The sequence below is a fragment of the Rhinolophus sinicus genome, chromosome 14, assembly GCF_057876585.1.
Source record: "Rhinolophus sinicus isolate RSI-liver-muscle chromosome 14, RSI-T2T, whole genome shotgun sequence".
In the NCBI taxonomy this organism is placed as follows: domain Eukaryota; kingdom Metazoa; phylum Chordata; class Mammalia; order Chiroptera; family Rhinolophidae; genus Rhinolophus; species Rhinolophus sinicus.
The window spans coordinates 21,650,935-21,667,945 of NC_142514.1; the positions used below are offsets into that span (position 1 = coordinate 21,650,935).

Here is a 17,011-nt window from a genome sequence, read left to right on the forward strand (position 1 = left end):
ACAGGAAATGGGGAGAGGAGAAGCAGATGGACGTCAAAAGGCAGGCAGGGTCTTCTTAGGCATAGCAGGCCTTTGGTACAAAGTTGAGTCATGGCAGGATTTTAAGCAGGGAACTAATGTAACCCAAGTTCTTTTCACAGAGCCATGTTAGGTACCAGATGACAAATGCACTCTTGAAGAGCTGCAGTGGCCAGAGGTAGGCCCACAGGGAGCTGGTGCCACTGTCCAGGGGAAAGACGATGGGGACCTAGATGAAGGGAGTGAGGGGGTGGCTCGGGGAGATGCAGGTGGCAGAGCTGTCAGATGGAGGAGATGACACAGGGAAGGGAGGACTCAAGGATGCTGTCAGGTATGGGGTGTTAGGAGTTGGGTCTGCGCCCCTTACTGAGCTGGAGAAGACCAGAAGAGGAAACGGATGTGGCGCAGGGGTGCTAAGGTCCGTTTGAGAAAGAACAAGTGGTATGCCTGGGAGAGCTGAGTCTGAACGTATATTTCAGTGCTTCTCTCACTTGAACACTCGTACACCCACAGAACCCCTCATTTGAATAACACTGCATCATAAATTCAATGCTACGATTTTTCTCTAATGCAACCATAAATACAAATGTTAACTCAGGCACTGAAGTCAAGTGATGCAAATTACAGACTCTGGAGCCAGACTTCCTGGGTTCAAATCCCACTTCTGCACCCAAACACCTGTGTGACTTTGGGCAATTTACTTGGCCTTTCTGTACCTGTTTCCTCACCCATAAAGTGGGAATAATGGAGTCCTTACCCCATAAGGTTTTGGAAGGAGGAAACAAATGAATACATATACGAGCACTTAGAATAGTACTTGGCACATAATTAGTGGTAAAGACGTACTATTATCATTTTATTACGAGGTCATCTTGAATGTACTTAATTGTTTTAGATTATCAATAAATTAAAAATACAACACTAAGGAATTCTCTTGAAGAACATGAGGGCTCTCAGAAATAAATTCTTTGACTCCAGCCTGCAAAACACTGATGAATCTACTTCACCGTGGATGTACAGTTTGATCTCTTGTCTATATTGTCCCAATTCCCTGCCCAGGGCTTCTCTCCTGTCTCTGCCAAGAAACCCTGGTGTCCCTGACACCTAACCCAGGTCTCACCTTCTCTCCTTTCAGCCCTGTTGGCCCTGGAGCCCCAACTTTCCCCTGAAAGACAATCAAGTCACAGTCACAGCATCTCCCCATTCCCACCCCTCCAAAACTCCCATGGGCCCCAGTGTCCACCAGAAAGAGGAAAGTCAGCTCAGAATTATGAATCCCATTGCCCTGCAGGTAGCTAGACAGTTGTTTCTGTTATACAGCTGGGCACTCTGAGGTTCTAAGAGGGAGTTCCAGGGGCAAGTAACCCGAGGCAGTACAGGAATGGAGGAGGGACCAGGCTGCAGGCCTGGGACACCTGCCTCAGGGCCTCCCTCCTGGTCTCTACCTTGAGATTCGGGGGCCTAAGAAGCCAGGGAGGCCACCATGTAGCAAGGCTGGGCTGGCCTGGGCTGGGCTAGGATGAAGCAGTCACTCACCGGGAGGCCAGGCAAACCGAAGCTAGGGGAGCCCACATCTCCTTTGGCCCCCGCAAAAAGCCCAAGATGCTGGTTCCCCACAGCTGAGGTGCAGGACAAGCAGGACTCGCCCTGGGGAAGGAAGAGAAGGGATCAGAAAGTCTCCTAGTAGTTAGAGAGGTGCAGCCAGAGAACTAGGGTTCCCTCACCTTCTCTCCTTTTAGGCCTTGGATGCCAGGGTCTCCCTGCAGGGAAAAAGGGTTCATGAGCTGAAACTGGGCGTATTGGGGCACCCCAAACTGCCTAGCTATATATGAGGAGGACAACAATGTCACACACACAGCACGAATGCTTCAAATACCCAGGGGTCCCAGGGGATTCAAGGTTAACACCTCAGAGCCAGAGCTCATCGAGCATCTAACAGATGGAGGAAATGAGGCAAGGCTAAGCTATCCCACCAGAAAGTTCCTATACATACCCGATCACCTTTTTGTCCAACGACTCCTAGGCCCTCCTGAAAGAAAACGTCTTTGAGGGAATGGGGTGGGGAGTCCAGGCCAGGACCCTAACCCAGCCCTGCCCACTCCTTTCCACCACTCCTAACCAACACCCAGTCCCAGGAGGAGGACAGAGCCTTGCTTACTATAAGTGTTGGCTCTACCCCAGCTTGCCCAAAAGGCATTTTAGCAGTTCCTCAGAAACCCTGGGAGGTTGCCATGGAGACCTGGGGTGGCCTTCTAGCCCAGCCTCAAACTCTATGGTTCAGCTCCCATCACGAAGCTAAGCGTCTAGACCCTCTTCCCACAACCTCTCTATGACCATGAGAAGTACCCAGTCCCTCTGCCCAACTCCTCTCCATGATGGTGCCCCCAGGTTTTTTTTATGGAGGTCCCTCATTGGCCACCCTGGACACTCACCCTGGCTGATGCAGGATCGCCTGGTTCCCCCTTGGGCCCTGGCTTTCCAGGGAGTCCCACAAAGTTCTGGAACCCTTCAGGCAGCGTTGGGCACACTTCACAGGGGTCACCCTAGCAGAAGGGAGAGACCATGAGTGGACAAAGTGGGGCTGAAACCCTGGGAAAGACAAGCAACTCTAGACATTGGGTGGGCTAGCACCCTCGCCCCAACACCAACGTGGACAGCAGAAACTTTGGAGGGGCTTTCTGTTCAACGGACTCATTCATTTAACTTATGATTCTGGGACATCACAAAACTACATCCTCACAACCAGCCATAAGAAAGCACTGTGTCTCATTTACAGAGGTGGAAACTTGCCATAGTCATAAATCACGTGAGTGACAGAGGCGGAAATGAACCCAGCTGTGTAATTCCCTGGCCAGGCTATCTATTTAGTAATCACACATGCACACTGTAGGAATAAAAAGGGGTGGGGGTGGGGAGCGCCCTGAGGAAGGTCCAGTACCCCTGGTCACAAGGCCCTTGATGCTCAGTGTTACCTCCAGAGAGGAGCTTCCACTCCCACCCCAACCTGGGGCAACCCAGCTGGGGACTTACCTTCTCTCCCTTCAGCCCTGGCACCCCTGGCTTCCCCTGTAGGAGAAGCAGTAGGTGTTAGTGCCATGGCAGAGGGACTGGTGAGCCAAGAGAGGGCCCGAGGACCTAACCTCCCACCTCTGGGAGGCTTTGGTAGAGCAGACCTGGGCATGGTGGGCAGCGGCCCCCCACCCCCAACAGATTGGGGTCACTCACAGATTTCCCGCCAGGACCTTCCTTTCCTGGTGCCCCAGAGCTGCCCTGTGGTCAGAAGAAGGGTTAACGGGGAGGCTTCTGGCTGAGACCTCAGCCCATTCACCCCTTCCCCATCCAGGCCCCTCTCTGGATGGCAGGACGATCTCTGCCAAATCTCCCATCTCCTCTTGATCTGTTTGGTCAGCAATCACTCCCTTCCTGTGCCTATCCTTCTCCATGTCTAACCCAAGTCCTTCTGGTTGCAAAGGAAGGGAAAACGTGAGGATTCTGGGTACCCCTTCCCGCTGTAGCAGGTTGGGAAGTGGTCTGGCTGAGCCCTGAAGAGCCACAGCAGATAGACAGACAGACATTTCCAGGGCTTTCTGCTTAAGGTATAAGGCCCTAAAATGAGCTTCGGTCCTCCAGTGAAAGCCACTCTGGTCATTACTAAACTTCGGCCTCCCCTTCCCCATGGCTAGAACCCAGGCCAAGGCTCACAGGCCAACAACCGCTGGGATGGAGACACTCCCCACTGAGGGGCCTGGCTGAATGAAGCCCCGCCTCCTCAGAGAAATGCCCAGCCCCTCCCCCACACACATCAGTCACACCAGCTGCCCCCCACCCCCTGACCCCATTACTCCCTCTCCTCCCACCAAGCATGGGTCTCCCGCCTGAGCCCATGCTCCAGTCTCTGCTTACCTTGTCTCCCTTAGGGCCTGGCGGGCCACCCGGGGCCCCCTGAGGGCAGAAAACATGTCAGGTAGAGGTTTCCCAGGGGCCTCACATTACAGAGAGATCTATTCTAGCCCCTTCCCCAGACCAGGACCCAGGACTGGGCCTTATGTCCCACCCAGGCAAGAGAAGGGTCTCTAAAGAAAGGACAGCAGAAGGGGTAAGGGGTACTCACCGGGGCCCCAGGAAGTCCTATCCCAGGGAGTCCAGGTCTTCCAGGGGGCCCAGGCTCTCCTGCCAGCCCTTCAGGCCCAACAAAGCCAGGGTCTCCCTGGTCAGACATGATGTGGGTGTGAGAGAGCTGCTACCTCCGCCCAGCACCCACTCTCCAACCCACAGACACCCACAGCTCACCTTCTGCCCTTTGGGCCCTATGACGCAGATCTCTCCTGGCCGGCCCTGGGGGGTGAGGGGCACGTAAGAATGGCAGAGGCCTGCCATCTCCCTGGGGCTGTAGTCCCCCACTGGGACAGGTACAGACTCATTGGCCCTCCCCAAAGCCACACTCCACCCAATGCCCTGAGGTCATCAAATGTCAACTGCAGGGCATTAGAGGTCAGGGACTCTTAGGCTGGGAGTCAGGAGACCCCCTCCTTGCTGTGCCTCTTAGGGCACAGCTGTCTCCTCTGGGTCTCTGTTCTGTCTGAGCATGGGTATCGGGGTGGATTCTGATGGTTAAAGTCCAGTGTTCCAAAATGCCATGCTGAGGGCTGTGGGGGTTGTGGTGGGGAGGGGCCCAAGCACCGTACATCTCGGCCTGGCTTTCCTGTGGAGCCCTTGATGCCTCCGTCTCCCTTCTCGCCTTTCTGGCCCTGGAGAAGGAAGAGACAATATGACTGGGGTTGAGGGAAGGGCCTGCAAGAACCAAAGCAGCTCTATCTCAGAGAGCGACAACTGCCTTCTAGACCCATGATGTCTCTGAGATTAAACGGCTTCAGTCACCCAGGAGGCAGACAACAGGAAGAACTCCCAAACCAGTCAGACCTCTCACTCTGGGTCTGTGGCACTTTCTTCTAGGTCTGGTGGGGATTTGGACATGATGGGAGGGTCGGAGAGGACTGCCAATTCTATGCCCAGACACCATCCTCTGAGAAGACTTTGGGCACGTCCCTCCTCATGTCTACAGGACCCACAGACCTCCCTGGCACCCACTCCCCCAAATCCAGGCCCATTACCTTCTGGCCTGTGGAGCCTGGGAGTCCTGAAGCTCCCTGAAATGAGGGGACACAACAGAAGGGGTGAAAAAGGAAGTGAAGGCTGGGCCAGGGACCCACTACCCTGCCCTAGCCCTGGTCCCACTCACCAAGGCTCCTGACTCCCCCTTCTCTCCCTTCGGGCCTTCTGCACACTGAACATGGAGATATGGTGTTGAAAGGGGCCCCGGGTTGGCCCAGGGTCATCCTGTGGGCTGCCAAAGGCACAGCTCCTTCTCCAGGCTGACCCCATATTCACCCTAAAGCAGTCCTCACCTCCAGGGCTTACCTGCAGTGGGGCATCCGGGGAGATTCGGACACAGTCATTGCCCTAGGGGTAGGGAACAGGGATGAGGGGTAGGGCCTTGTTTTGAGGAAGATAGGCACAGGAATCCCACAGTCCCAGGTGCCCTGGGCAAACAGAAGCTTCCACACACTAATCCCTAGAAAGAGCCTGGCCCTCATCCCCCATTTGGGCCAGGCTGCAGGTTTCCGTCTGAGACCATGGGATGGTGGCTCACATCCCAATCCACCCCCAGGGCACAGCTGGGAAGGGTCTGCAGTAGCCATGGCTGGGGCACTTACCCGCGCTCCCTTCTCTCCCTTGGGGCCCAGTGGGCCAGGCAGGCCCTGCTCACCTTTCCCTCCCTGTGGATGAGAACAAAACCGGTGCTGGGACCAGAAGGGGCACATGGGAACCTGGAGGAAGCTCTCCCCAATCTGGTCTTCTCCACCCATCCACTACACATGGCTGTGTAAATGAGCGCAGCTCCCCCGACCCCCACTAGGCACACAGCACATGGATTCCATATGCATTCAACCACATGTCCCTCCCAAGCCACAGGCTATATCTGGCAATCTATAGTCTCACGCAGAGGGTAGCTCTTCCCTTACACCCCTACCCAGGCATGCTAGCTCACACGCACCACACCCAAGGGCACATGGATGCATGTACATGGACACACACTTGGAGCGGCATGTGTGACACCCAAGAAGGTGAGCATCAGGCTGCTTGAGTTCAAATCCTGCTTCTGCCAGTTTAGTATGTGACTCAGGGCAAGTCATGTGACCGCTCTGAGCCTCAGTCTCTTCATCAATAAAATGGGGTTCATGTTAGCACCTACCTCAAGGTGTGATGCTATAGGTAGCATGCTCAGCACAGAGCTGGCACTGTCAGCACGCACATGAAGGTAGCCCCAAGAATTATATATTCATGGGCATGCACAACTGAACAACCTCACATTTGCATATGTGCTGCCAACCCCATTACTCACAAGCACTGTGGTCCTGTCAGGCCCACAAGTATATGAGTTCAGCCCTCAACACCATGACAGCAGGCTGCACATGTGCAAACATGTGTCCAGAGATGCATGTAGCCAAACCCACACACAATCACTCTGACACACTTGCTCATACATGTGGACACAGCTGGGCCTTAGTTCTCCCTGAAGTAAAATGATAATGCCCACCCCACAGGATGCTTGAGGGTTTCAGGAAGGTCCCAGATGTGCATATGTATGGCCCAGTGCCTGATGTGCAGTAGGGTCTCTGAAAAGGGCAGTTCTTAACATCCTTATACACGCCCAACCCCCACTCTCTCCAACACACACACACACACACACACACACACACACACACACACACACACACCCCTAATCACCACACATATATACAGGCTCAGGTAGCCCTGATATAAATGCAGCCACAGGGTCACATGCTGTGGGATGGGCTGGGACCACCAAAGAAGGCAAGAGTATCCTGCTCTCCCTCTGAGACTCACCTTGAGGCCAGAGGGACCAATTGTGACCTGGGGACAAAGCAGAGAACATTACATCTCAGGAGGGAGAGGAAATGAAGGGCCTAGAGAGAGTTATCAATTTATCCAGGGTCACACAGCATGGTGGCAGGACCAGCAGGCAGAATCCCAGCCCTTGCTCTGCCTCCCAGGCAACCAGCAGGCTGACCAGATCCTAAAGCTATTAAACTTGCAGAGGGGTCTGACCTACCTTTTCTAAGCTGCCTGGCTTTGGCTAGCTCCACCCACCAGTTGCAATGATAACATGGCTGCTCAGTTGCCATGGTAACCCCTGCACATCTGGGGACTATCAACCTTACCAGGTTTGGTGGGGGACTGAATGGGAAGAGGGACAGGCAACAGAGGGTGTACTTCCTGACATCCCCCAAGGTCGAGGGGCTTGGAGCTGAGGGGAGACAGGCTGCGCCCTTTGTGGACCAATATGGCTGTCAGCTCAGAATGTCAAATCTTGGGAAAATGGTGACTCATGCTGCCCACTGAAGAGACAGTTAGGCACCAGCTGTGCTTGCACTGAGCCCCTCCCCCTTGTCCTTCTGGACCCCCAGAGGGAGGCTGGGCCAGGGCCAGCTAGAGAGGGCTAGGAGGGGAGGCCTTGACATGTGTTTTGGGGGCAAGTATTGGATTGTGTCACCCTGAACCCTTCCGCATATCTAATCAATCCTCCAAGATAATGTGAGAAACCCTCAAGCAGAGCAGGCCTGAGTTCTTGTGGGGAGTGCCAAGCTGGGATTAGCAACCAAGATCTTGATCCCATCAGCCACCACCCTGTCCCCATTCCACCCTGGACCCCAATACATTGCCCAGATCACAGGCCATGAGGCTTCCTTCCATTCAGCCCTGGCATGGTGGGGGTGGGGGTGGGGGTCAAGCCCAGGACTGGGGGAAGGGCAGAGAGGGAGTGTCAAAGTGCATAAAGACCCCCTTGTCCTTAACCGGGAAGCTGCAAGCCAACCTCTAAGCAACGCCCACTCCCAGCCAGTGCCCACCCCACCCTGACATCCTCTAGTCACTCACATTGCTTTCCTGGGCACCATGGACACAGGGTGGACACTGAAAGGGAAGAACAGGCTAGGAGGTCAGTGCTATGAGCTCGGGAGCAACCCCTCCACCCATCCCTCCGCATACACACACCAACTGCACAGAACGCCACGTATGACCTGGATGGAGTCTGAGTGAGCATGAAGACACAAATCCTATCAAACAAGCCTCAGCCTTCAACTCCCACCCACCCAGAACCAAGCCATTTCTCAGATGAGGAAACTGAAGCCCAGAGAGAAATAGCAATGGGCGCTGGATCACACAGCATGTCAGGGCAGAATGAAGCCCATAATCAAGGGTCCCAAGACCAAGGCCTGGGCTCTCCCCATGATGCCCGTGGACATTTGCTGCCAATTCAGCAGGACTGTCAGGGGCCAGAATCCCTGCCCTCCCAAAAATAGGCAATGGGCAGACAGGACCTAGTGTCGGGCCCCCAAGGAATTCTGGGAGCTGTGTAGTCATCCTAAAAACCTCATGCTCACGCTTAAGTGCCACAAAAGCTTTGTCCAAAGGATTAATGCTGGCACCTCCTCAACTGAGCTCTTTTGCTTGTCTAGATGGGAGGCTTACCTCATTGGGAGCTACCTCCTGACGGGCCTGGGAGGAGAGAGGCCATGGGGATGAGCAGGGAAAGGAGGGGTTGAGGCACTGCTTCCAACACCTCTACCCAAGAACCACCTGAAGCGGTTGATAGTGCCCTTGGTTGTGCCAGGTACTGTGTCTGTCTCGCCCCCACTCATTCTTCCTTCTCAGAGCTGGCACCTATGTATCCTAAGCTCTGTCCAGGGGTGGGGGCAGGTGGAAAGAGCGTGGGAGTAGAGTGTCTTATGCAAGCAGTTTACAGAGGGCATGGAGGGCAAACAGAGGGCACCACGGGCTCCCCCACCCACCCACCATCTCTACCTTTGTTCCCCTTTCTGCCTTCTGGCTGATTCTTCCCGTCAGCTGGGTATCCACCTGGGAAGACAGAGTAACAGGGAATTCTAGGAAGGAAAGTTCTGGGGCCTATGCTGGAAAGGTGCACTCAGGCAGGGGCATGGCCCCCAGGTACTCCTCAGCCTGACATCTGGCACCTCCCAGGACATGAAGAGAAGCTCAGGCCCCGGGCACCCCACAGACACCCCTCCTTTTTCCCCTACCCACGTGATGTCGGAGAAAACAAGACTATGAATCAATGAGATCCTGTGTTCCTGCAGCCAAGGGCTGGGCACGGTGCCCAGTAGGCAGGGAGTTTGCCCAGGCAGGGAGTGGGGCTAAGGGAGGAACTGGGCTTCCCTGACACCCCTAAAGAACCTGCAAGTGAACAGGGCAGCTGGCCATGGTGCTGGGCAGAAAACCAGCCTGGCACTGGCTGGGACTGGGCCCAGGAGAGTGAGCAAGTCCTGAGGGAAGCAGGTATTCCATCTTGGAGAAATTGCCTTTAGGTACAAGCCTCATCCTGCCCTCACCAGAAGGGTCTAGGGTGGTATCAGTGAGGGTCTGGGTAGTGCTAGAGCTAGATGGGCACAACTCTCTATGCCAACAGGCGGGCAGGCACAGGGCCATTCTGTGAGCGGTCTCTCTGCCTCTCTGAATCCTATGGGGTGGTACAGAAATAGGCAGGGCTTCCAGTGCCCTCTCAGGCACAACTGACCCTGGTGGTAGACCTCAGTCAGGTCAGGGGAGGGTAGTCTCACTTTGCCTGTGCCACCCACCTGGCTGTTTTGAGGCTCCTCCAGGCAGAAGCAGCGAGTGTAGACCTTGCCCTCAGTCTGTGGATTGATCTCGATGAGCTCATTGCCCTGGGTGTCCCGGCGGGCCTTGGAAGTCTCTGGAGGGCACTGCCCAGTGTGGGGGAAGGGCTGAGGTCAGCACAGAAGGCACAGCCCCCTCCCCCACACTCATCCTAAGATCTCTAGGCATCCCCTTCCTGTCCACCATCTCCAGCACATTGTACCCCTAGGCAGTGTTCCAACTCCCCCCTCCCCCAGCTGTGCTGGTGCCAGGCCACTCACCCCTCCTGGTAAAATCTCACAGCAGCCCTCCTCTAGCACAAGCTCTGGGTCACAGTAGATGTGTGCCTGCTGAAGGTCAAACTGTAGGGGACACACGAGTCCGTTTCACTTCATTTTAGTAATTATCTCTGTGTCCTGGCCCCCCATGAGGCACAGAGATGGCTCCACCCCAAGATTTGACCTCAGAGAGTTTCTAGTCTGGCCTGAGAGACCATCAAGAATATCGCTGTCACCAAAAGGAAAACAAAACTGCATGTGCAAGAAAAAGGGAGAAATGTTCACTTTGGCCCAGAGGAGCGGGGGAAGAGGAGGCTCCATTCAAGCTGGGCCTTGAAGGCCCAGGAGATATTTAACAGATGGGTATGCAAGGAAAACCATTCCAGGTGGAGGTAACAGCATAGGCAGAGGCATGGAGGTGTGAAAGTACTAGGTGAGGTGGATGAAAAGAATGGAATTGACCAGAGCAGAGCTGCATGGAGAGAGGGAACGGAAGATGATGTGGCAGACGTTATAGGAACCAGATCATGAAGCGCCTTGAATGCCAGGTGCATCTGGAGGGCAGCGGGGAACCATGAGAGGATTCTGAGCAAGACAAGGACCTAGTCACATACAGATTCCGGAGAGCGTACGCAGGCTCCCAGAAAGCGCGAGCAGAGCTCAGAGCCCAACCGAGCACTCACTGAAACGGGCTTGCCCTGCTCAGCATCCAAGCCCAGAAAAGTATGACCCCCAGGCTTCATGGGTCGCCGGGGGCCCAGAGGCTGGGAGGAGGCTGAGGTACAGTCCACGTGCACAGAGGCCACACGTTCTGCCACACTCAGCATCAGCTTGTGCCAACGTAGGTCGAAGAGCTGGGGCACTGAGAAAATGCAGGACACGAAGTCGCCATCTTGGCCCTGCGCCCGAAGCTCCAGGCTCTGCTCTTGGCTGTTGACTTCTAGGGAAATCTGTTTGGAATTGGGAAAGATACAGGACAGAGAATCAGAGTGCCAGAGCCACAGCAGGGCAAAGTTAAGGGCTCTCAAGTTCATCTCACAGGAAGGGAAACTGAGGCCCAGAAAGGGAAAAATGCTACTTGTGGTCACAGAGCAGTTCATCCTGACAGAATGTGATACATGTTGGTGGGGTGGGGGTGGCCTCGAGGATGGGCGTGGGGATGGAGCAGGGAGGCCCCAGAAATGCCAAGCCTGGACAGAAGTTGGGTGGTACCGATACTGCTCAAGGTCCCAAGAGAAATGGGGGTGGGAGTGGGGCTCACCTGTGGATACCCATCTCCATCAGTCACTTGAAACAAATACCATGTTTTCTGGTGGGTGTGTCTCTTCAGCAATAGTGTCAGCACCAGGGCAAACTCATTGGGGAGCCCCCGAGGAAATACTCGTCTGGGGGTAGAACAGGGAGGGTGCCCTGAGGCTCAGGGGATAGACCACCTGCTGCCCACCCTGGGCCCGCAGGACTGTTGCACCTACACAAGATACACACAGGCCCACACCTCCAAACTGACACACACCTATACACATTCATTCATTCTACAGACATTTTTTTTGAGTGTCTACTACGTGCCAGGTGTGGGTCTGGCTGCTGGGGATGACAGTGGTGGAAACACAGAGACGGTGCTTGTCCTCAGGGAGCCTTGAAGGCCGACTGGGGGTCGGGGGGCCACAAACAAAGAATCCCCAGGATGACTAATTTCACCATCTCATTACAATTGTTGTACGTGTCCCCAGGGAATTCAGGATGCCCTGAGGAGAATAACTGGGCCTGGGGTAGGAGGAGAGAGACTGAAAAAAGATGAAAAGAGTTCAGCAGGGCTACAGAAGCAAGAAAGGAAGGCGACATTTTAGGAGATGGGGCTGGAGAGCTCAGCAGGGACCCAAACACCCAGGGACTTGTGGGAGTCTGGACTTCATGCATCAGGGTGTACTGTGCACATGCGTGCGCGCGCGCACACACACACACACACACACACACACACATACTCTTGCCAGGTTCCCACCCCCATCCTGGGGTCTTCCTGGTACCTACAGGATGCAGACCTATCTCCAACAACTGCTAGCCAGAGATAGGGCAGGGACAGAGGGTGGGCCTGCCAGGCAGCTCCTCTCTGCCCACCCTGCAAGCCCCAGGAGGGGAGACCAGGTTGACTCCAGGCAGGGGGTAGGACAAAACGGCCCCCAGTTGCCCCCGAGCTTAGCCCCACATCCAGAGTCGTTGGGAGTGTGGCTGAGGTCAGCACTGACCCCCAGCAGTCACTCTGAGGCTGTTACCGTGTGGGCTGGGTGAGGGGGGCCGCCCCCAGTCGCAGGATGAGAGGCCCTTTGGGGTTGCGGATCTTCTTGATGGCAGATGTCTTCATGAGGCTGAGTCGTCGGATGAGGTTGAAGCCTTTAGGTGAGACACCAGGTGAAGAGCTCAGCTGGGCAGGTGAGGAGGGGTACAGGCGACTCCAGGAAAAAAGTGAATGGGGGGACAGCAGGATGAGACAGACACTCACCAGTTACGTTGGTCGCTAAGTCGCTTCTGTGTTCCAACTTGAGTCCTTCTTGCTGCGAAGGTGGGCACTGCTCACCTGGAAGAGAAATTAACAGTGGGGCATTCTGTGAGCTCAGGCTGAGGTAACTGCACAGCCAGGCTCATGGGGACCCTAGGAAGGACAATTTTATAGTCCCCACTCTATACCTTTAGCCAGGCAATGCCTTGGGCCGGCATTCACCCCTTGCCTTCTGACCCTGGCTACCCTGGGAGCCAGGAGGACCTCCAGTATACAGTTGGGAAGACTGAGGCCCAGAGGCTATGGCCTGGCCCCAGGCTGCAAAGTGAGTTCACAGCAGAGCAGGACCAGATCCCCTAGAAATCAAATCCCCTAAGTCCCTAAGTCAGGATCCAGGCCAGTAAGAGAGAGAATAAAAGAAACTCTAGACATCCTTAGAACTCAGATAGAGTAGGGAAGCTATGTATATACACATGTGCTCCCTCCATGACACACACCTAAGTAGGGTACAGAGGAACACTTCAGGGGTAAGGAAATGTCAGGTTCATGCACCCCTGTGTTACATACAAGCACACGCATGTCTGCACATGTGTGAATTACAGCTGGTACAAGTGTTCTCAACAATGGGTTGGGGTCCACTTTCTGCATCCAAAGCAGACAAGCAGGCCAGACACAGGTCTGAGTCAACAGATTGGCTTTTCGCCTGGACCACCACCTTGTGAAACAATGAGAAGAGACTGAGGGCCTGAGGGAACCACAAGCTCAAGGGAACCCCTAGGGCCTTAGGGCTCCAGACAGGGTCTATTAAGGGGGCAAAAGCTCCTAGAGATGGGGGTAGCTTAATCCAGGTCTTCAAAACCCTGAAGGGACAGGTGGGCACCATGGGTCAGCCTCCTGCATAGGCTTGATTGATCAGAAGTGCTGGGAGAAGTGTGACAGCAGGAGAGATAGAGGCCAGAATCAGAAAGGCCTTCCCATCCATGCACTGTGGTAGCTGGGACAAGGTGGTGAATACCGCTCCTAAAAGCTGGGCACTGGACTCCCTGGCCACCTGGCTGGAAGAAAGAATACTGGCTCTCTGGGCTTAGTGACCCCACTGGAGTCTCCCTCCCCCAGGTCTGGCCAGAAAGATTATCTTCAGCATCAGCAGCAGCAATGGGTGACTCACCCCCTTGGCAATAGACCCAGATTCCTTACAAATGTTGAAATTCTCTGCCCCATCCCCCAGGGGACCCAGTGAGGTCTGAGAGGAGAGCAAGGCACACGTGCACACATACAAAAACATGTATGTACACACACAACATGTACCCGGGTGCATATCCCTCCCACATCTGTACCTTGGTTTTTCTGCCTCCTTCGGCTGGATTTGGGTTCTAGATGTTTTATTTTTGCTCAGCTAGGAGGTTAATCTACTGAGCCCAGAGGGCACCCAATAGGGAGGGCAAGTTGCCCAGTCAACTTCCTCTGGCTTTGGGCCCTGGAAAGCTGCACCCTCTGTCTCATCCAGTGTCTGGACCTTAAGGAGGGCCCTTTATCTGAGATCCAGGGCCAGCCGTGGAGGACGAGGGGCACGTGGGCTGGAGGATGGATTCTCCACCATGGAAAGGATTGGAGGGGCCTGGGCCTCTTTCAGGATGCAGCTTCCTTCTGCAGGGAGAGCTCACCGCCTGCTCCTCCCCACTCCACTGCCCTACCAGCACTCGGTGCACAGGGTGGGTTTATACATTAGGGAGGGGGTTTGTTCTCTCACACACAGAGACACAGGAATGTGAACAGATGCACAGAGTAACTCTGAGATGCAAACACAGAGAGGCCCGGAGAATACAAATATGCAGACAGAAACACACACTCCAGCTCACCTCGCACAGGCTTGTATGTGCGAACACCTCAGGCCACCCTGAAACCAGCCCCCAGACTGTCCTATACATGCCACATGGCCCAGGCACAGTCACATATGTATCCAGGCCCTGGCACCTCAAGAGGCCAGTCACAAGCCTATGGAACCCTGATCCATGTGTGTCGTCTCACCTGTATTTTCCCCATGGATGCAGGTAGCCCAGAGACCAAGCAGCCACAGGCCAGGAGCCCAAGATGCCCACATCCTGGTCCAGAGAGATTGGCCACAGCCACAGCACCTGAAAATCAGAGACCAGAAAGATGGACTCCTGAGCTCACACAGCCCAATTCCACATGTGGGCAAGTAGCAGCCAGTGCGTGGGGCCCAGGCACTGGTACTGGAGTGGCAAGAGGTCCGGCCAGGCATCAGTCCCCTCAGCGGCCCCGCCATAGGGTTTGGGCTGGGGTTTGGGCTGGGGTGATATTCAAAATTGTGAACCACTTTACGGCACAGATACTGACCAGCCAGAGCAGAACCCTGGCTGGAGACTGAGGGTCCAGGCAGCATCTGGCTGTGCCAGTGGATAGTTGCTGGATTGAGGAGAGATCTAAAGGGTCCTAGAAGACCAGGTCAATTGGGAGAGCTGGAGGCATTTACCAATACACTTGGAAGTATGTTATCAACCTGTGTACTTACTGGTACCTGGCTAGCTATACCCAGTTTAGCCAGGAGGCCCTGCCAGGCAACCACAAGGTCAGGGGCTGACAACTGGGTTGAGTCTCCTGGCAGGCATCACAGGGTTGTATGTGAGCCAAGGAAGTTACATCCCCCATGGGTACAATGGGTGGGAGAGCGGGTCACCAGGGTCAGGACCTTGCTGCCAACCTCCTGTGCTGATGGATGCTCATCTTTTAGTTTTATTAAACCCTGATGGATGGATCCAGATAAATCAATGAGGGCTCAGCAAGCGACCAGCAGAGCCATACATCATCCAGCCTCCCCTGAGACAGGCAACTAGCACGCACACACACACAGTCATGCATGTGTCAGCATGACACACACAGATATATACAGGCAGATATACTCAAGGACACATACATGCTAGGGTATGCATACCAACCTACCTGCACGCAGGTATGCTCACAGAGACACGTGTTCACCGATATATCCACACACATCAGCTTACCCATACACCCGTGCACACAGCCAGCCTATGAATGGACTTCCTGTTGGGAAGTTCTTATGCAAGTCTGACCTCATTGCCTCCAGCTGTAATGGAATACTTTTTCTCCTCCCTCAGTCCTGGATAAGGAATGAGAACAGGAAGGACCCCCTCATCTCAATATATTTGGAGATAGGATCCCAAGCCCCTTCTTCCTGGGGCAGAACTGTTCCCTCACCCTATTCATCATCTCCCCTTCTAGTGGCATGCACATCCCACCTCTCAAACCCTATCCTGGCTTCCCCCTCCTGCCAGTCAATGGAAGGGTTGCCAACTCTTCAAGGCATGTGGATGCCTGTGGAGGCGTGAACATTAATGTGCTTATGTCCCCTTCCTGGTCCTGATCTCTGGCTTCCAATGCCCTGGTCCCAGCCAGGAGAGGGGGCTATAGGGATAGAAGGAGAGAAGCTTTTGAGACGATCCCTCTCCAATACAAAGGCACAGACTTTCGGGCAGGGAGAGTTAGAACAGGGATGGAGTTTAGAGCTCATCTCACTATAGAGAAGGTGATTGAGATCCAGAGAGGGAAAGCCACTTGCCCCAGGTCACACAGCAAGTCAGAGGCAGAAGGGGCCCTTCAGCCTAGAGCCAGGAGGCAGCCCACTCCACCCCCACTTACCGTGGCTGGAGATCCCCCACCTCACTGAGTAATCCAAGCAGCCCAGCACAGCCAGCCAGAGGAAGCAGGGCCTGGGTTCCTTAGGCCCACTGGGGGCGAGGAGGAGGGGTCTTCGATCACTTCTGGCTGGCCTCAGTCCCAAGCTCTTGGGGCTGAATGCTGGCTGAATGCTGCCGGGCTCCCAAGCCTGCCGGGACTGCTGGCCACTCCGGGTGGGGGAAGAAGGGGAGGTTCCAGGGGGCTGGGGACCAGCCAGCGCTGCTTAATGGAACACAGCTGGACCCGCCCGCCAGTCAGGAGGAGGGCGGGAGGGCCAGGAGGGGGCTCGGCAAACAGCAGAGGCAGCCGACACACAGCCCCACTCCTGGCCTGGCCGTCCTCCCAGGCCCGCCCTCCCACTTCCCGCCAGGTGAGCCAACGAGGCAGTCAGCAGGGCGGGAACTTGCGTGCCCAGAGCTGCCCTGCAAGGGGGCTCTGGGGGCAGGTGGGTGGGTGGGGAGGTCGGCCCTTTAAGAGCCAGGCCTGGAGCTGGAAGGGCCTCCCCTATGCCACCCCCTTCCCCTTCCCTGGCTGGGCCTCCAGATGACTGGGGGATTGGGGTGGAGACCCTCCTCCCCAGTTCCATGGCACCCGTGACGTGGCTGCTGCCCAAGCCTCCTTGGTCAGCTTTTTCCAGTTTCTTGGCCTAACATTTCCAGTTAGTCTGTTCCTCGGTCTGTCTGAACTGGGGGGAGGGCGCCCCCCCAAGGGGATGGTAAATTAACCCCTTCTACTCTGGCCTCATTCCCAGAGAAGTGGAAGCTCTTATTCTTCCTTAATCCAGGAGGTTAGAAGAGCTCCAACCCCT

General features: G+C 55.1%; 1 protein-coding gene across 3 annotated transcripts in view; it reads right to left on the minus strand.

The window, feature by feature from the left end:
- COL16A1 (collagen type XVI alpha 1 chain) overlaps nucleotides 1-16,584 on the minus strand; it is a 50,597-nt gene extending 34,013 nt beyond the window's left edge. For 2 of the 3 annotated variants that reach the window (XM_088790863.1, XM_088790861.1), the window contains exons 1-27: nucleotides 16,165-16,583; nucleotides 14,515-14,621; nucleotides 12,490-12,564; nucleotides 12,263-12,380; nucleotides 11,254-11,377; nucleotides 10,676-10,942; nucleotides 9,996-10,076; nucleotides 9,696-9,821; nucleotides 8,905-8,958; nucleotides 8,572-8,598; nucleotides 7,978-8,013; nucleotides 6,928-6,954; nucleotides 5,733-5,795; nucleotides 5,437-5,478; nucleotides 5,258-5,302; nucleotides 5,130-5,165; nucleotides 4,704-4,766; nucleotides 4,309-4,353; nucleotides 4,130-4,225; nucleotides 3,922-3,960; nucleotides 3,244-3,288; nucleotides 3,049-3,084; nucleotides 2,451-2,561; nucleotides 2,012-2,047; nucleotides 1,743-1,778; nucleotides 1,555-1,665; nucleotides 1,139-1,183 (exon numbers count right to left, since the gene is read on the minus strand). In XM_088790863.1, the coding sequence (XP_088646989.1) occupies nucleotides 1,139-1,183; nucleotides 1,555-1,665; nucleotides 1,743-1,778; nucleotides 2,012-2,047; nucleotides 2,451-2,561; nucleotides 3,049-3,084; nucleotides 3,244-3,288; nucleotides 3,922-3,960; nucleotides 4,130-4,225; nucleotides 4,309-4,353; nucleotides 4,704-4,766; nucleotides 5,130-5,165; nucleotides 5,258-5,302; nucleotides 5,437-5,478; nucleotides 5,733-5,795; nucleotides 6,928-6,954; nucleotides 7,978-8,013; nucleotides 8,572-8,598; nucleotides 8,905-8,958; nucleotides 9,696-9,821; nucleotides 9,996-10,076; nucleotides 10,676-10,942; nucleotides 11,254-11,377; nucleotides 12,263-12,380; nucleotides 12,490-12,564; nucleotides 14,515-14,587 (1,857 nt within the window). In that variant the 5' untranslated portion in view covers nucleotides 14,588-14,621; nucleotides 16,165-16,583. Of the gene's footprint in view, nucleotides 1-1,138; nucleotides 1,184-1,554; nucleotides 1,666-1,742; nucleotides 1,779-2,011; nucleotides 2,048-2,450; nucleotides 2,562-3,048; nucleotides 3,085-3,243; nucleotides 3,289-3,921; nucleotides 3,961-4,129; nucleotides 4,226-4,308; nucleotides 4,354-4,703; nucleotides 4,767-5,129; nucleotides 5,166-5,257; nucleotides 5,303-5,436; nucleotides 5,479-5,732; nucleotides 5,796-6,927; nucleotides 6,955-7,977; nucleotides 8,014-8,571; nucleotides 8,599-8,904; nucleotides 8,959-9,695; nucleotides 9,822-9,995; nucleotides 10,077-10,675; nucleotides 10,943-11,253; nucleotides 11,378-12,262; nucleotides 12,381-12,489; nucleotides 12,565-14,514; nucleotides 14,622-16,164 lie in introns of all 3 variants that reach the window. The other variant, XM_088790862.1, reaches the window with a different exon arrangement.
- Between the last annotated feature and the right edge of the window lie 427 nt (nucleotides 16,585-17,011).